At 41.9% G+C, this 19,360-nt stretch overlaps 1 protein-coding gene across 3 annotated transcripts in view; it reads right to left on the bottom strand.

Moving 5' to 3' along the window:
• Positions 1 to 19,360, bottom strand: part of LOC146808464 (transient receptor potential cation channel subfamily M member 2-like) — a 1,747,278-nt gene that overhangs the window by 902,631 nt on the left and 825,287 nt on the right. For 2 of the 3 annotated variants that reach the window (XM_085623572.1, XM_085623571.1), the window contains exon 12: positions 5,853 to 6,173. The exons of the other annotated variant lie outside the window; for it this stretch is intronic. In XM_085623572.1, the coding sequence (XP_085479698.1) occupies positions 5,853 to 6,173 (321 nt within the window). The remainder of the gene's footprint in view (positions 1 to 5,852; positions 6,174 to 19,360) is intronic. 3 annotated transcript variants of the gene reach the window in all.

Here is a 19,360-nt window from a genome sequence, read left to right as displayed (position 1 = left end):
GCCCCCATGAATCACTGACAGAATATCAAGGGTCAGAATATCGACCTACAGAAATATTGACACAAGAATATCGAAGTCAAGAATATTGACATCCTCTCTACATTAGGGTAAGTACAAAAATATCTGAAAAAAATATCGATGTCAAAGATATCGTTAAAAATATCGGTTTTTTTTAAAGTTAAAAAAGGAACGTAAAATAAAGCAAATACATATAATTAAAATAAACAGATAAAAATATGTTAAAATGTTTACAAATTATAAGTAATATATATAGAATGTAAAAATAAATTAAACATACATATAATATATATACTTATTTTAATATTTTAAAAACTTATAACTTGTTAAAAAATATCTTATACATTATAAATACATCTACACAAAACAATAAAAAATAAATATCTATAACAAATAAAAAATAAAATTATTTTTAATCTTTTTTAAATTATTTATGTACTACATTAAAAATAATACAAATAATATTAGCTAGCGGAGGGAATAAAATTACTATTCCAACTCCAAACAGTGCAACAGTAGGGAAAGTGTTGGATAGAGTAGGGGGTAAAAAATTAGTATTCCCACTGCAGTAATTGCAATAGTAGGGAAAGTGTTGGATAGCGTAGGGGTAAAAATTACTATTCCCACTCCAGAGAGTGCAACAGTAGGGAAAGTGTTGGATAGCGCAGGGGTTAAAATTACTATTCCCACTCCAGTGAGTGCAACAGTAGGGAAAGTGTTGGATAGTGTAAGGGTTAAAATTACTACTCCCACTCCAGAAAGTAGAACTGTAGGGAAAGTGTTGGACAGCAGGGGGTTTAAATTTAAATACTTATTAATTATGTTTTCGTTTTAAATTAAGTAAAAAATTAATGATTAAACACCCATAAGAAAACAATAGAAAATCAATCAAAATTACAAATTACAAATATTTAAAAATAAATTAGTTATAAATACATTCAATAAAAAATAATAATTAATTATAATTAAATTACTTCCATCACTATTCCCCCTAAACCCACAACACTCCACATAAAAAATAACAATATAATTAATAATGAATTATTGATTAAAAAATTCCTTACCAATTAATAAATATTTAATACATTATAAATACCAATAAATAAAAAATACATTAATTATAATAAATTGCTTCACACCCTATTCCCCTATAAACACACAACCCACCCCGTAAAAAATGGCTCACCGAATATTTCTCAATTAATAAATTAATAATTACCAAGTAATAATTAATTAAACATTTATTAATTACGAATACCAATAAATAAAAAAAAGAATGAATTATTATAAATTACTTCCCACCCTATTCCCCTATAAACCCAAAACCCGCTCCATGAAATATGTACACAATATAATTATCAATTAACCAAATAATAATTACCAATTAATATTTTTTTTAAATAAATAACAATAAATAAAAAATACATTAACTATACTAAATACCTTCCCACCCTATTCCCCTATAAACCCACAACCCGCTCCATAAAAATATTTACACTATTAATATAATTATCTATTAATTCATAATAATTAATTACCACTCAATTAAAAATACATTAGTTATCAATACCAATAAAAAATATTAATTACTTAATTATAATTAAATTACTTCCCACCCTATTCCCCTATAAACCCACAACCCACTACAGTACTAAAATGCAAAATTTAATTTAAAATAATTAATTAAAAAAAAAAAATTACTAAAATTAAATTACTTCCTACCCTATTTCCCTGTAAACCCACAACCCGCTACAATACTAAAACACAAAATGAACTTTAAAAAAAATTAATAACTTCTAAACATTTAATACATATATTTAAAAATAAATAAATAACATAACAAAAAATGTTACGCACATACATATAAAATACATAACACTAATACAAATGTCAATATTATTGACATCTATATTATTGCAAACTATATTACTTCGATATAAATAAAAACAATATTACTTACCTTAAGGTCGATATTCTGGTCACCGATATTCTTGCTATCGATATTCTGTCCCTCCGATATTAAAAACTCGATAAAAATGTAGGTCGATATAAAAAAAAACAATATTTTCACATCACACCAGCTCCCATGAGAGCTACCATCAATGCAGCAGCATGAATGGATACAGGAGCTAAGAAACAAGACCACATCACCCCCATGCTACAAAATCTAAAGTGGCTCCCAATCGAAGCACAATGTTGTTTCAAAATGGCCTGTCTCACCCACAAAGTTCCACACACTGGCAAACCGGACTACCTCACAGCCAAACTCACAAAAGCAGGCCAATTAAGAAACCCAAGAAGCTCCAATACACTCCTTCTCATCCCCCCCCAAAAGACAAACAAAAAACCCTCCCACACTCTATTAGGCAATGTCCCTAGAATCTGGAACTCTCTCCCCAAACATATCAGAACCAACCTCTCCTTCACTAGTTTCAAGAGACTACTAAAAGAATTTCTCCTCCACCGTCATCTCTACCCCCCTGGACAATAGTCGCTCCATGTCACCTCAACCGCACTCCTGCACTCTGACTGAACGGAAGCCTTCACGTCATGATACTGAATTGGATTCTATCTAGTATCTCTTATTACTACTGTACCATTAACTGTTTAATACTCTGTTGTATATGTTGCTGTAAAGCGCTCTGATACCCCTTGGGTCGTGCCAGCGCTATATAAAACTCCTAAAATAAAAATAAACAATCCGCCCACCCCAATTAAATCTACCACAATTGCAATCCAATCCATCTCACCCCATTTTCATTCACCCCACTCCAATCCACCCCATGCTGTTCATCCACTCTAATCCACCCCACTCCACTCAATCCAACACTCTACCCCAATCCACCCCAATCTTCCCCAACCAATTCACCCCATTATCTCACTCCAACCCACTCCATCCTAAGACACCCCACTTCACCCCATGCTACTCCACTCTACTCCATGACACTGCACTCTACGACTCTCTCTGCCTCTGAAGCAATGAACTCTACTCGCATCTACTCAGCTCTACAACACTCTACTCCCTGTACTCCACTTTATGACACTCTACTCCAAAAAATACAATCTCCAACATATTTGCCACTAACTTTTAGGCATGCTGAACAGCAGCCACACTTGCATAAAACATGGCAAAAACACATTGCCAAAGCCAATCGCTCTTGTATAGGCGAGACCTATTGGCTTTGCCAATGCTTGTTTCCTTCTATCACTGTTAAATGAAAGTCAGCAAGGTGCATTTTTTTGCACTCATGTTCAATACATAAGGCACATATGTATACCAGGAATTCTATCAAAAGATGCTGCAATATGATATTACAAATGAATTTGGCAGGGTTATCACAATACAGCATACAGAATAAATGACATTAGCATGTCGGGCGGATCGCCGCCGTCGAATGTCCCTGGTACTCCCCCCGCCATATTAGTATGGCAGGGGGCACCGCGGCGGACGGGAAGACCGTCCGCCGCTTTTCCTCCGGTCGACTCGTCGACCGGGCGGAAAAGAGACACGATATGCCATTCATATCAGGATGCATGTGGTCATTGGCCTTTGCATGGTGGCGTTGCCACCATGGAAAGGCATGCAGTGGCTGACATTGGGGGCCTGTTGCCGGCCCCCAGGGTGTCGGGGGTGGGGGATGCACATGGGGTGTACCTATGGTAGCCCCCTCATTGCAATGCACAACATGGCAGGCACCACATGGTGCCTGCCATGTAGTGCATGGCAATGATGTAGCCACTGCTTTTGCATTTCGGTCCTGTCTGCAGCCAGCAGATCCACCCGCAATGTAAAATGCCCATGCCTTTCCATGGCGGAGTCTCTGCCATGGAAAGGCATCAAAAAAGCCACATACTTATATGAATGGTGGTGCCTACAAGGCACCGCCACCCTATTAAGGGCCTTTTCCGCCCGGTCGGGAACCCGACTGGCGATTACCTTCTGAAAGTCACATTATGTTCGTGGCGGGCGCATCCTAATGTGCATTGTGGGACCACCGCAACTACGGGGGTTGGTCCCATGCTCCGTTGCGGTGGCGGGCAGACTTTGTCTGCCAGCCATCGTAATGGATCCCATTGTTCTTTGGAATTTCAACAGATGTATTCAAATGTTTCAGATTCAAAGACAATATTTTCATTCTGTCTATATCATATTCATCTATATTATGGTCTTACTGTTACTGCAAAAATGGCTGGGATTATTCAAGCGTTTGACTATCAATGAAGATTTTATGATGCAGATGTTTTTATTTTAACGCATCTCAGTGACAGAATGTGTGTTAACCCCTTCGCCGCGGCAGGAATTCCGCCGCGGCGCTGGGGAGGTTTGGGGGCAGTTGCGGTGGCGCTGTGCTCGTGACGGAACCACTCCGTCACGGGCCACGGTTGAGCTGTGCTCATGACGGAGTGGTTCCGTCACGTCTCCGCCCACTGCGCTAATCGCCCGCACAGGCGGGGAATTAGCGCCGCGGCCGCCAACGGCCGCAGCATGACGGAACCACTCCGTCATGAGTACAGCGCACCCGTGGCTCATGACGGAGTGGTTCCGTCATGAGCACGGAAAGGGTTAAAAACATGAACACATTTTGTTCTGTACAACATGTCCAAAGCAGGATAAATGCAAGTTTGTCAGAAACCCTTCTTTTGCCTGAGTTCATTCAGACTCATTTTTCCTCTGACATATATTTTCTCTTTCTAGATCACTTTGCACATTTGGTCTTTTCTGCCACAGCTTATTTAAAAAATATTTTTCTTTAAACTTCTAAGCTCATTGGTATATTTTTATTTAGAGCAGGCTTGTTTCAAAAGTCTTGGAAAATTTGCATTTTAGCCTATAGACATACTCAACATGCACATAGTTTAAGAGCTCTCAAAGCACACATTGTTTTCTTGTGCATATCATTTTGTTACTTATTTAGGTGACTTGACTATGTGATTGAGCCTTTCTAATCTGGTATGTTCATTTAGACACTTTGAGGTCCATTAGGATGCGGGCGGACAAAGTCCGCCCGCCACCGTAACGGGAAATGCGAGCGCCTGCAAGAGGTGCGGCGGTCCCGCAATGGCAATCAGGATGCGACCGCAACCCTGGTGGTCGCATCCCGCATCGTTAACATTGCGCAGGCGGTGCTGTGAGCAGCACCCGCCACAATGTCAAGAATGCATGTTGTGCATTGGTATGCACAACGTGCCTGCCACCTTGTCCATGCCAATGTAGGGGGGGTAGCATAGGTACCCTCCAAGTGCAGCCTCCCACACCGCCACCCCGCAACGGGCCCCCAAAGCAAAATCCGCATGCCTTTTCCATGACGGAGTGTCTGCCATGGAAAGGCATCAAAAAAGCCATATACTTATATGAATGGTGGTGCCTGCAAAGCACCAACACCATATTAAGGGCCTTTTCTGCCCGGTCAGGAATCCGACTGGCGATTACCTTCTGGAAGTCGCATTATTTTCGCTTGGTGGAAGCTCAAGCACAGCTCACAATAAGGCTATGACCCATCTTCCCCCAGTTTAACAGTCCTCTAAGCTACGTCCACAATTCAATTTACCAAAAACAATATTGAAGGATAATGGCTCAATTCATGCGGAAGTCAGTAACAACCTATGGAAGACATTGAGGATTTTTTCTGATGACCCAATTCGAACCCTTAAATATTTATTTAACAAAAGGGTAGATATTGTGAAGACCCTTTTTTATGTCCCGGGGGTTTCTCAACGTGCAGAATGCCCATATTACTGAGACTTAGCAAGCTTTATCATCAATTGCAAAAGACACTTATGGGTTAACATTTAATGTCATAATTAATAATGTATTGGCAGAACTGGTGATCTACCTGGGGTGTGCTTTTGACAACGGTCTGTTCTGTTGGGGAGTAAACAGATTCTGTGAACCTGCACAAGCTTTTCAGGGCCTTGTAAACTTGGCTGCGATCGACACCTTCCTGATTCCCATCTTGGTCCTTTTTTTTTTTCTTCTGCATTTTCTTCAGTTTCTGACAGAAGGAGGGCGTTGGCTTTATTTTTTCATACAGGAGGGTCAGAATTTCCTCCGTCACATAATCCCGCAGCCTGACACCTTGATCCAGGAAAAGCTGCACAAACTTTGGCTTCTTTTCAATGACAGCATCTGTAAGCACTGGGGACAGGTCTTCAGGCTGTAAAAATGAAACATTGTTCATCAGGGTAGCACTTGTGTCTGCATGTGTTTATATATGGATTTAGAGAGCTAGGTGAAATATTGTACATAAAACAGTCTGAAAATTGGAACACGAGCAAAAGGTGGTAGCTGTGTGACAATTCATGGGATAAAGAAACATACAAGACAAAAACAACATCACTAGAGAGATAATGTTCTTTGACTAGTATTGCAGGATAGTCCGTGCCCAGAGGACAGTTGTGTATTCACTACTTCTAGATTGAATGGCGCACACACACTGCTTATTAAAAAAACGTTCTCCTGTGCAAAAAATGAAAAAATCCAGGCAAACTGTGATTACAGATCCAAGATTTGCAAATCCTGGAGAAGCTATCAGTAAAAGTATCCCAAAGTAGGCAACGACCAAAACACAGATGCAGGATGTGAGAATAAACCCTGCATTTTGGCTGGAAGGGAGTTGTGTTGGACTTAGCCCTTTTTGTCGGGTCATTCCTAAACTTGTTGCCTTTCTCCTAGACTTTTTTCTGACAAGGTGTTGGTGGTTTTAGGACTCTGCGCACTTTAGCACTGCTGCCCAGTGAAAAGTGCGTGTGCTCTCTGTGTTACTTATGGTAAGACTGGTCTACACCTGTTTGGCCCATTTAATTTACCTGTCAGTCCCTTGTAAAGTGGTATCTCATATACCCAGGGCTGGTAAATTAAATGCTACTGGTGGGCTTGCAGCGCTGATTGCGCCACCCACCAAAGTAGCCTTTCAAACCTATCCCAGGCCTCTGCAATTGCAGGGCCTGTGCGTGCAGTGTTACTGCCGCTGTGACGTGGCACCTAAAGTGTGTGCCATGTCTGTGACCCCCTTTTTACTACATGTCAGTCACCCCTATGGTAGGCCCTAGCTAGGCCCATTGACAGGGTGCATTCTAGGAAAAAGGTAGGGCATGTACCTTAAGTGTGTGACATGTCCTGGTAGTGAGAAACAGCCATTTTGGTTTCTCACTACTGTGGGGCTGCCCCCCTATAGGAATGCATTGGGGATTCCCTGATAAGTGTTTCAGTGGTAATTATTGATATGAGAGGAGCAGCATGGTCAAGTTTGGTATATTCGGAATAGTGATAATAAATGCTACACAATGGTGTGCGCAGATTTATTATAGCTATTTTAGAAATGCCACTTTCAGAAGTTGGCATTTCTGTGTGCTACGTGTCTGCCTGCCTGATGTGAATTGCATGTCTGGCTTTTGAGTGACATGGGCTGGTGGTGTGTGTGGCTCCAGGAGGGGCAGGGTGAGTCAGCACTAGGCTGAATGGGACATCTGCATTTGGAGTAGTGGAAGGAGAAGTACCTGGTCCCTGAATAGGTCTGTGCCGAGCCTGTACAATGTTCGCTCCGCCCCCTGTGGTGTGTGTGATGACAAGCCCCCACCTGACAAAGGAGAAGAGGAGCCTTGTAAACAAAGTGCTCCAATTCCCCCCTGAACCAGTTTTGACTGGTTCCCCCAAGCCCTGTGCCAGGGCAGACAAAGCAAAGATGCAATATAAATATAGGGGTTGTGACCCCATGAAGTGTGGTGCTTGTTCTTGTGCTGGGGCTTGCTGCTGCTGGGCCCCAGGAGGAACAGCTACGAGGGACTGCCTCCCTGCTGGAGGGCCCTGTGTGCTGGCCTGCCTGGGCCCAGCCTTGTGCCCCAGGAACTTTGCTGGCTGGAGCTGTGGCTTCCAGTGCCTCGTGAGCGTTATACTTTAATTGCCCAAGAGGAGAGTGCCTGGGATTCGCAGTGCCGAGCTGGATCCCATTTAGAGGGAAGCCTGACGTGGGGATTCCCATGCATTTTTGCCAGCCAGAGCTGGAGCCTACCTCACTTTAAGCATATTTAAACAGTGGGTGCCCACCCCGCGTTTGACGCTTTTGAACAGGTGCCCACCCCGCTTATGGTGTTGACTGGCGGGTGCCTATCCTGCAATTGCCTGGATTTAAAGCAGGAGCCCACCCCACGTTTCACTGCCATGACCCGGAGAGAAGACAACGCGGTCGACCCAGAAGTCAGGCCGGTTGCCTGGTTGTGGGCGTGGCGGCAAACAGGAAGCAGGTAGGAGCCGAGCCTCGTGGGCTCGCATCAGCCATCCGGAGCACGGCAGCCTGCATCAACGCTGGGCCTCTGAAGGTGGAATCCAAGGAAGACACCACAGGAGGGGGCAGCATCTCCCGGTCTGACCTCGCTGAGGGTGAGTCTGGCCATCGAAGAAGACGCCTTGGGGCATTGCGCTACTGGTTGGTAGCAGTGTTGGCCGCAGGTGCACTACGGGCCTTATTATTCCTGCACATCCAACGTTGGCGGGCAATTTTGTAGAGAGCCCCAGAGCGGGGCTCCAGGGTGCCGCAGTTTTCTTCACAGCTGCACCGCCATAGCGGGCAGCTTCACCAAGGGGGCACTTTTTGTTCTAAGAGTCCCGGAGAGGGGCTCAAGCCGCACAGTGGTGCCAGTATTTGTTTATTTCCCTCAACTGCACCGCACCAGCACGAGCAGCTGCACCAAGGAGCCATTTGTTGGAAAGTCCCAGTGGGGACCCAGGGGGCATGGTGGGTGTCAGTGCTATTATTTCTTGAGGATATTTTGTTTCCTTTAATGAGAAAGGAGTGAGATACACTTCTGCCCTGCCCCAGCGCATTGCGCTGCCCTTTGATGTTGATGCATTGGCAGCCAAGCCCTGACATTTTGGACATAGGGCATTTGAGCCCCAGAGAGAAGGCCAGTTGGCATGGGGTCAATTTTGGTCAGGCGCAAGGCCCTATTGTGATTTATGTACCATGATTTATGCCTCTGATGTTTATGCTTATGAGGTTGTTGCATAATGTGTTTATGCTTATGAGGTTGGCGCATAATGTGTTTTCCGCCTAATGTGATGCTGATTGAATAATGTGATTTATGTAGCAGGATATAATGCTGAGTACAGTGTTTTGCCAGTAGTTACTGGTTGTGTTCTACATTTACTATTTGTGCTTTGTGATGGTTATGACAGTGGCCCAATTGACCCTGTCATGTGTATATAATCCCTTTGTAAATATTGCCTAGTGCCAGTTGGCACAGTGTATATTGTGTGATTACTCTTCTAATGTGTTTTGGGTAATACAAAGGCTATTTTTATATATAACCTTGTGTGGAGTTTCTTTTGTGGTGTGTCTAGTGTGTTGCTGCTGTGTGTGTTGCACAAACGCTTTACACATTGCCTCTGGGATAAGCCTTACTGCTCATGCCAAGCTACCAAGCGGGTGAGCAGGGGTTATCTTCAGCGTGTAACTCCCTTACCCTGACTAGAGTGGTGGTTTCTGCCTGGCTTAGGCGCAAGCCCTAGCCAACCAGAAATCCCATTTCTAACAAGGCTGATTTACATAGCTGGGTCAAAAACTAAGGTGGCATGGAGTGCAAAGTAACAATGGATTGGGGTGCAGCCAGAGTGATTAACAGAGGCTGAGAGTAATTCAAGAATTCCAATCATCACTGTTTTGTATATTTAACAGATGTTGTGGTCAAGTCTCTGAAATAGTAAGAACACAATCTGTTAGTTCAAATCTCTTTGATGTTCTCTCAATTCGATTATGAAATTCACCAGCATCATGCAGTCGGTACTTTACTACAAGGAGAAGTGACATCACCAGGAGTACGTGTAACATAGTCACCCCATTCTCGGGCGAAGTTTTAAGGAGTATTAATTAACTGTCCTTTTTCTTATTCTTCATCTGTAACTGGACCATGTGGCAAAATAGATTGGAGGTGCCAAAGTGAGTGATGAGATATTTGACCGTGCCTGGTTAGTAAATGTACAGGTGTGCAAGGTGTTGTTGGTCTCGTTTTTGGTCCGGAGCTCAACGGTGTTGTAGTCTTCGATGGCTGCCTTTTAGAATTAGGTGGAACTGGCTTGGAAACCTGTATTGCCATCCTACATCATCTACATCGTGCTGGTCAAAAAGCTGGTAAGAGCCTCTAATGTCCGGGTTGTCTATGTGCTCCAGATCTGCAGATACGCTCTCTTCATATTTTTCTTCTTCTGGATTTTGGTATTTTACTCTTAACTACGTATGGATGTATGCTGGTCTGAAAGGCCCTTCTTCATCTGAGTCTTCTGTATTGAGAAGGTGCTGGGGTGGATAAGACAAAAACGGATTTTATGAGGTCTGTTCTCACATTATTGTCATTGGTATACCCTTATCGGAAATTAGGATTTATGGGGTGGTGCTTTCAATATGGCCATTCTTGCCAACAGCGTGGTCTTAGTCAGTGTGAAATAAAAATGTTTTTGGAGAAAGTCATTGATAGCATTGTATCTGAAGCAATCATCAAGGTTATTCACGGCATTAGAGTTGCTGACAACGTTGTCGTAATCAACGGAGTTCTTCTCAAGTCTGTCGTTCACCGAAAAGATTTTGTCAGTGTCATTTACGTATACATTTTTTGTCAACTTCTGTTTTTTCATTGATGTTACCTTTGTCGACAATGCTTTCCTGGACAGCCAAGTCAACAGTGTTGTGTTTGACTGTACCTTCTTTGTTGACAACAGTAATGCTGATGATATTTTCATAAACAGCAAAGATGAAGATTGTTTCCTTGATGACTCCATGATCATTTTCATCTTAGTAGTGGCTGGCTCAGGAGAAGGTTAAAAAATCAGATCCAGTTAAGACAAGAAGCTCTTGCAAAATATCATTGGAGAACGAGGGCAGCGGACAAAGAGTCTCTGGCACAATATTGCTGGCTGGAGTTTGAAAGACAATCCGGATTGAGTAATTCAGTTTATCCATTCTTGAAGCAATCGATTGAAGCATGGCATACAATACCATCCTACTTGGATTTCAAACGAATAGTCAATAAAACCATCAAGCAACAATCTCAGGTTAAAGACAGTCTCATTGACCTCGAAAACCAATGCATGGATGGTGTTGCCAACATATGAAACACTAAAGCCTCAACCATAGCTGTTGGAACATTTTGCAAATCGCATAAAGCGGAAACTGATTTTGAGCCTGGGAGTTTATCAATCGAAAGATCTTATCTCAAAATGGAAACTTGGCCCTCAATGGATTGCCACCTTTGTGGACAAGGAGAGGAATCATTGCTCCATCTATTATGTATTTGTCCGGCACTATTATCCATACGGATTAACTCCTACGACCAATAATGAAAAGAGAACAAATAAGGACCTGCAGATCCGCGGTAATAAAATGCTTAGCAGGTTTGACAGTACAACTGGCATGTAAAGCAATAAAGTTTAAGCTTAGCAGCAAATGAACCAGAAAAGAGCGACAGAGAACTCGAACCGGTAAGGCATGCAAGGTGATAAAATGCAATTCATTACTTCACAGCCTACTGGTTTACAGCACGATGCACTTTACAGCGGAAAAAAATTAGGGAATCATCAATGGCATTAGCACTTAATCTCAGATCACCAAGCTGAACTCAAAAGACTTCCTTTAGGAAACAAACACAAAGACATCATTTTTTATAATCATAAAATTCTTTTTTAAATGAACATTGTCACTATATTTGCTAATTGCCGTAGGGCCAATCCGATGGACAAGCACCCAGTCTGTCAGGGCACAGCCCAAGCATAACCTCTCAAGAAGTATGTCTTTTATAGCATGACTGACAAACACAAGACTGTAGGAATCTATTGCACACTGTTTTAACTTGTTTTTTTATTACAAATTTTAATGAGTCGACAAACAAATTGGTACTTTACTCGTGAATTTTATGTGTATAGAGGTTGCCCGCTCTTATGATTTAAACTAAATCAAATAAAGTAATTTCCTTCAAGAAGGTGTGCGATGCTTTTTTGCTGAAGTTTGTACAGTCAGGGCTACATTTGAGGTTGGGCTCTCTTGTCCTGTGTACTTTTTAAAAGCCTTCTTTTGGAGGTTCTGAAGATTTAACTAAGATATCACATTTTAAGAATGTTCATAAGGTGGATATACCCTTTTATGCGATTTTCCTACTGATCTCGAAAAGCGTTCACTTTCTTCCTCAGAAGTCCTTACATGATCAGATTTTGTCTTCTGAAGCCATAGTAACATCCTCGCCTCTTTATCTTTGAGTTTCTGTACAAAATATTAAATCCTCCCGTCTATTGCCTTATGTACTGAATGAAGACATTATACACACTCCTTGTGGGGCTACTCAGAGTACAGTCTGTTTTTGCTACATGTTTCAAATTATCTAGTAAAACCTTTCTTGCAAGATTCGGATGTGGCCTGGACTATTTAGGCTAAGTAATTTGATTAGGCAATGCCACTTTACTCAGAAAAATATGATTACAGTAACTTATCTGACTGATTGAGAAGTGGAGAACTCAATGGGGATCTCAACACAAACGAAATGTGGTGGCTTGCATGGGGAGATGTGCAGACTTGCTTTGTTCTCACTGATCTTTTATAATGCTGTAAATAGGCTACTGCTGTGATTATGTTAAAACCTTTCTGTGTATGTTTAACATTGTATGGTTCTCTATGCCTACCATGAGACTCCCAGCACAATGGTAGGGATGATTCAAGCTTTGAAATCTATGAAAGACCCAATATTACAGAATACTGGCATGTTAATAGCATGCTTCACAACCACTCCTACTTCTTTAGAGCTTAAAAGTAATAATCAAACTTAAGGAGGTGTCTATGTCTCACAAACAGACCAGCGCATGAAGATCTACAGCTTGAGGGGTATTTGGGCGATTTGATAAGCAAGCTCGACCTTTATAACATTTTGTAGAATATGTGCCCACATATCTGAAAATGTATTGTTATATTTCATATTGGTAACCCAATATAGGTCCAGGGAACACCGTACACATTCCCTACATCATCTCCCATTTCATATGAACGAGCCTTATAAGGACTTAACTCCTAATAAGGACAGAATGCCTTATAGGGACATAACGCCTTATAAAGACTGATGCCTTTTATGGACTAAACCTTTTTCCTAGTTCAAAGTAGAGGGAGTGTTTTTCCCCAATCGATATTGCTAAGAGGTCATCCTTCGCACATACGAATAATTTATGAGAACACTACCGGGGGGTATCCTTAACCTCTCCTATCTACGCACAAGGTTTAATCCCAAACGTCATCCTCATACTGAACAATGGCTAACACACGCACAAGGACTGTATAAATACAGCACCTCTTGCTATCAGTAGCCAGGAGGGACCCGAGACTTCAAGGCTGACACACTGACCAGAGATGCTAAGACTCCTGCATGCAGTCACTCCAGCTGACAGTGGTCTGAACATCCCTTGCGGGGTGTCCAACTCGAGACCAGGACGAGGTCCCACACTCATTATTAAGGTAATGGGGTTAGACTAAATCCCAGCGGGATTCTTGGCTCTTAGGGTTATTAGCTCTTTCCCACCTACTCACATGATAGGTACACTTAGGTACATCTAGACAGGCATCTTAGGAGTATGCCCTTTATTTTATAAATGCATTTTATATTCATGTATAGGTTCATGACTATTGCAAAATGGTAGAACTGTACTATTCCTTTTTATTCACTGTACTGCTGATCCTATATCTCTGCTACTGTATTACAGTTGTAGCAGTGCATATATTTTACACTAGAAGAACAACGGTACAATAAATTCTTATTGTAAACACGCTCAACTGTTTCTTCCGTGTATCTCTCAGACAAAATGAGCAGGCACGAGGGACTGGGTGAAAAGTAGTATATTGTTTCCACGAGTCTGAGGAATCAGGGTTTGTTGTGTTCTGAGGTTGCCAAAAACGAATCTCTCTAATAAAAGAAGATTCTAGTGTCACTGTGAGCTAGCTAATGCAAAATAATTCTAACACACGTGGTGGGGGTGCACAGAGTCAGTCTACCACCTGACCCACAGTGTATGATGTCCAAAAGCGCAGGTTCTACAGGGGTACTATAGGAACTATACTACATTGCGCCACCAACGTTTGGTTTGGTAATTATTTAACAGTAGAATCTGAGAAGCTCAGTTGTGCTTATTCTTAGAGACCCCTACTCTCAAAAACCAGAGACGTCTGGAGTGGGTGGGCACAAAAACTCTGCCACAGCTGAGTAGGCGAAATATCCTATTTATTGGCTGTTGGTTAATCAAGCTTGAAGGACATTCGGTGTCTTAAACACAATGACTACCGAAACAGGAGATTTAGACCAGGCACTTAATCGCTCAGAAGAGGAGGAAGATGCCAATGCAATACAGATTGAAGCCAATGTAGGACATACTCTGACAGTTAAACTATTCAAAAATGGGTTACCACCCAGAGGAGGTGTAGTAATATTCGTGATAGGGGCACACGAAGATTTCCAAACAGTTATTCTATTCCTGGGTTACATTCCCAGCAGCAAATGCTGCTGCAAACACTTTTCAATATTACTTACATGAAGAGACCCCAGCGGTCTACACTCCATTTGAGGAGATTAAAATTCCGCTTACTTATCAGGAACATATTTTCTGGTTTAATGGCGTCCTACCCCACTCAAAAAAAAGAACAAGGCTTGGTCCTTTAGGAAGACCAGGAGCAACAACGCAGATATTAGCGACCTATACACCACATCCTGACATTGACACAATGCCACGTGATGAACTGCTTGTTCAACACAAAGAGTAGATAAAACTTTACAGAAACATGACACTTCATCTTGAGGACACTAGCGGTACAACCAACAGTAATTACACCAAATGCAGCTTCTACACAGAGCACAGCTACTAAAATTACTCCACAAACATTACACGCGGTAATGGGTAAATTGCCCACAAAACCTGAACAAACTCCTTTTTGGGTAGCTCAGAAAATAACCCAGTTAGTTGCAGTATTCCAAAATACATCACCATTTGAAAAACACAAAATGTTAAAAATCTGCTTGCCCATGGGGATTACACCACAGTTAGAGGATTGTACCTCTTGGAGTACAGTCTTTACTGCCATGTATACCAGAACTCATGGTATTCCTTCATTAGCAGTAATACCAGATGTATTAAGACAAATACAAAATGAGTACGGAGCAGAGTCTGCCCTAAACTTAGGGATAAAGGTATTAAATAACTATGACCATGTATCAGCCATATTACTAGCTAACATTAAAGGGGAAGCAGCATCAGTGTCAATTTGCCAAAGTCTATGGGAGTTCTCTTCACTAGAACAGGTGAACGAACTACCCAAAATAATTGAAACTACGTATGCAGAATTAGGCAGGGATAGTTTGGGGGAAAAGCTTTAAAACCTCAACTAATGGGCTGTCCCGAAAAGGACACTTATAAACAGACACCTACTTCTAAAAAGAAGTGGGATAATAAAAAACAAAACTCTAAAGAGACAGGAGATCTCAGTCGCGAGGTAGGTCGCCTCCACACGAGCCCTCTGAATAGAGGTACAACCCTAGGAATAGGGATAATATTAGGAAACCTGACGGGCATCAGGATACTGATACACTTTCCTCTCGTTCCTTTCAAGGGTCGAAGGAAAGCTCTGAAAGAGAAGGACGGTCAGAAAATAGAAAGGAGCGCACACAGTTTAGAGACAAGCAGCGCGCTCAAGACTTCACTTCTAAAAAAGATGATAAGCAAAACTCAAAACCTCTATTTGTTGTTGTAGTTACTTTATTCGATATAAAAATATCATAAAAGTATAAAACATGATAAAAACAGTATTTAAAAAAAATAAAAGAACCCACTACAGCGCTTTTTCAACATCTAATACATCATAGTTTATTACCCTAAAAAAAAAAAACATGTTTTGTAGTAGAGGTACCACAAAAGGGGGGAAAAGTGGGATGATAGGTGTTATTACTAGGGGACTAGGGACTAGGACAGAGGTAAAAGATGTTCTGCTCAGTAATTGGTGCTTCTTGAGGAGCCTCTGCCTTATCCTCCAAGCCCCCCTCCAAAAACGTAGCAGTCCCGTAAATGACGATGGGGACTGTCGTCTCATAAATTAGGATACGCAGGGCCACCCTATGCGACCTGCAGCCCAGGTTGGCACAAACGGGTTTCAGCCATCTAGATCTCACTTGTTTATAAGCCCCACAGGCAAACAGAAAATGGCCGATAGACTCCGTGGCAGAAGCACAACCTAAATTTAAGAAAAAGAAAGTTGCTGGTCTGAAAATCAGACATGCCCAGAATTCTGAGGACACAGCTTCTGAATGGGGAATGGACTCTGATGATGCTAGACAGTGCGTCAGAAGTAACAATAGCTCGACAGAACCTGAAGGAATTTCTGGTGACAGCGGAGTTGAATGATTACATCACAGTGGAAATACCAGACACCAGAGTGAACGCCCCACATAAGTTATACGAAATAACACTCCGGATGTAGGGGGACAAGCCCAGGAAAGTAAAAGGTATTTTTTGGAAGAATTTATCATCTGGTTATGACATCCTGTTAGCAGAACAAGATTGCCCGCCAGCATTCGTAATGGAGTGCCCCAGGGGAGAAAGTATAATTTTTCCAGCATTTTCCGATCATGTTCCCGTTCACCTTAAACATACATATGCATGAGAGTGAGCAGTAGCCCAAGCTCCAGCATTGTGCAAAACTCACGTTGGGTGGGATGAGGACTCAACCTACGACGTGATCCTGTTAAAAGTTTCACCTATTGCTCAGAGGCAATATCCAATAAGGCAAGAAGCCAAAAAACAAGTCAGGGAGATCTTAGATCAACTTGAATACCAGGGGGTCATTGAAAAATGTACCTCTCCAATGAACAATCCTTTGTTTTCCGTCTCTAAACCCGAGAATACATATCGTCTAGTTTTAGATTATAGATATTTAAACTCATGCACAAAGTCATTTGCTGTCCAAAATGCACATAGTGCCGCAATAATGAATAACATTGTGCGCAAAAAATCCAAAACACCACATGATATCTCAAATGGACTTTTTTTGCCTAAATATAGCACCTGAAAGCAGGTATCTGACCGCATTCAGTGCGTTAGGGTCCTAGCGACAATTTTGCCGACTAGCCCAAGGGTATAAGAATAGCCCCGGGGTATTTTCAGCAAGAGTAACAGAGTTACTTTAAAAATTTGATGAAGAAGCATTGTCCTGTGTGGATGATATTTATCTAACGGACGACGACTTAGAGAGGCACTTAACCAGGATCAGCATCATTATTATGGGATTTGCCACTGAAGGCTACAAATTTAAATTTAAAAAATCAAAAAAAAGCCCACCTCAATGTCCTATTTTTGGGATATGAACTGTCAAGTGAAGGGAAAAGTCTGGCAGCAAACTTTTTACATAAGTGTGCGCTGCTCCAGCCTCCAAAATCATAAATTTTTTTACAATCAATACTAGGATTCCTAAATTTCAGCAGAACATACATTTTAGAATACACACAAAGGGCAAAACCTTTCTATGACTTAATTAAACCTGACTTTTCAGCCAGAAATTGGACACAAGTACATACTAATATCATTCATTCACTCCAGGAAGACATGATAGCTTCCAAACACTTAGACACGTGTAAACGCACGCCACTTGGTGATCCGTATAATTGCTGGTTAATGCGGGTACACTTATTTGACCTTCAATGAAGTACCAATCGCATACAAATCACACATGTACACAAATCCAGAAAAGAGTTTTGCTTCAACAGAAAAAATCCTGACAGCTGTTCAGACTGCTGTAGTAAGAGAAAGAGCACTGGTTCAGGGGAAACACATTGTCGTAACCCCTGCACCAGCTTTAGAAGCGGTTACAAAGGCCAGCATCCCAAATGCAAAAGCCTTACATCCAAGATGGATACAATGGGCTAATTCTCTTACTGCAACAGACGTTGAATACAGGTTTGATCCAAGTTTAAAAACACAAGCATTCCTGCAATACGAACAAGAATATCCTCTACCAAATTAAATCTTGCCTCTCCATCAGTATGAATATATTATTTATACTGATGGATCTGCACAACCGGCCATAGGAAGTAAGCAGCAATATTTTTCGGCGTGTGAAATCATTAAATGTCGCATACGTGATGGCAAGTTCCATCCTAGTTGCACAAAAACGCATTCTCTAGGAGACTGCACGGTGCAGTTGGCGGAATTAAAAGCACTGATACTGGCACTTGTAAATACAGATCATGAATTCCCCACACTAAATCGTGTGTGATTCTTTTTACTATGTACAGTCGTACAATGAGTACTTACAATGAGGGTTAAAAAATGCAAAAGGTGGCACAATTACGCATAAAAGGCTATGGGAACAGGTAGCAGAGTTGAAAGCCGACCTACTGAGGACTCACGTAATCCATACACTGAGTCATCAACGTAATGGCGTTCATGTTGCAGGGAATTCATTGGCTGATAAAGCCGTAAAGGGGGCTGTTCACACAGCTTCCGTAGCTGCACTCACTCATTCAAAAACGAGAATAGACAGATATTATGGTAGCTGTCATCGCATCATGCAAAGGCAGCTCAGCAGTACCTACAAAGTTTCCACTCAAATACTCCTACGAGTTAGATGCACAAAACATTCCATATGCTCAGATTCCTTGAGTGGGGTATTGAGTAATATTTAAATATGGGTCGAAGGCAAAGTTTAATACTAGCTGAACACAAGGGTTTGGGCTCTGCGCACACAAGCGTTACAACAACTATTTATTTACTGAAACAGTGCTATTGGTGGCCAGGGTTAACTAAGCAAACTAAAGACTGTCTTGAAATGCGACATCTGCCAGCAGATGAAAGGCGCCACCGTTGCAGGCGCGGCACAGACGCCATTATTAAAATCAGACAAATCTCTTGCGTGTGTGTACATGGACCACTGCGGCCCCTTACAAATGGATGGGGCTTACAAATATATTATGGTTGCAGTGGATTCCTGCTTGAGATTCCTATGGGTATGGCCTCAGCGCTCGGTTAACGCTTGAACTGTTATAAAAGATTTGAGAGTCTTTATTGGCACATACGCAGTTAGAACGTTACATTCTGACCCCGGCCCTGCGTTTAGATCTCAGGCTTACAAAGAGGTTATGGAAGGAATGGAAGTAGCATTGGGGTTCTCATCTCCGTACCATCCTAAGGGAAATGCGGTTGTGGAGAGAAAAGAATGTGACTTAAAGCAATCTTTAACAGCTAGAGTATTAGGCAAGGGCGGTAGTTGGGTAAAAAACCTTTATGGGGTCCAGCGGGAGTTAAACAATCAGCCAAGATACTCTCTAGGGGGTGTCACTCATATGA

Source organism: Triturus cristatus, chromosome 8, assembly GCF_964204655.1.
Source record: "Triturus cristatus chromosome 8, aTriCri1.1, whole genome shotgun sequence".
Taxonomy (NCBI): Eukaryota; Metazoa; Chordata; class Amphibia; order Caudata; family Salamandridae; genus Triturus; species Triturus cristatus.
The sequence above is the reverse complement of the archived record's forward strand: the minus strand, read 5'-3'. Positions and strand labels throughout refer to the sequence as shown.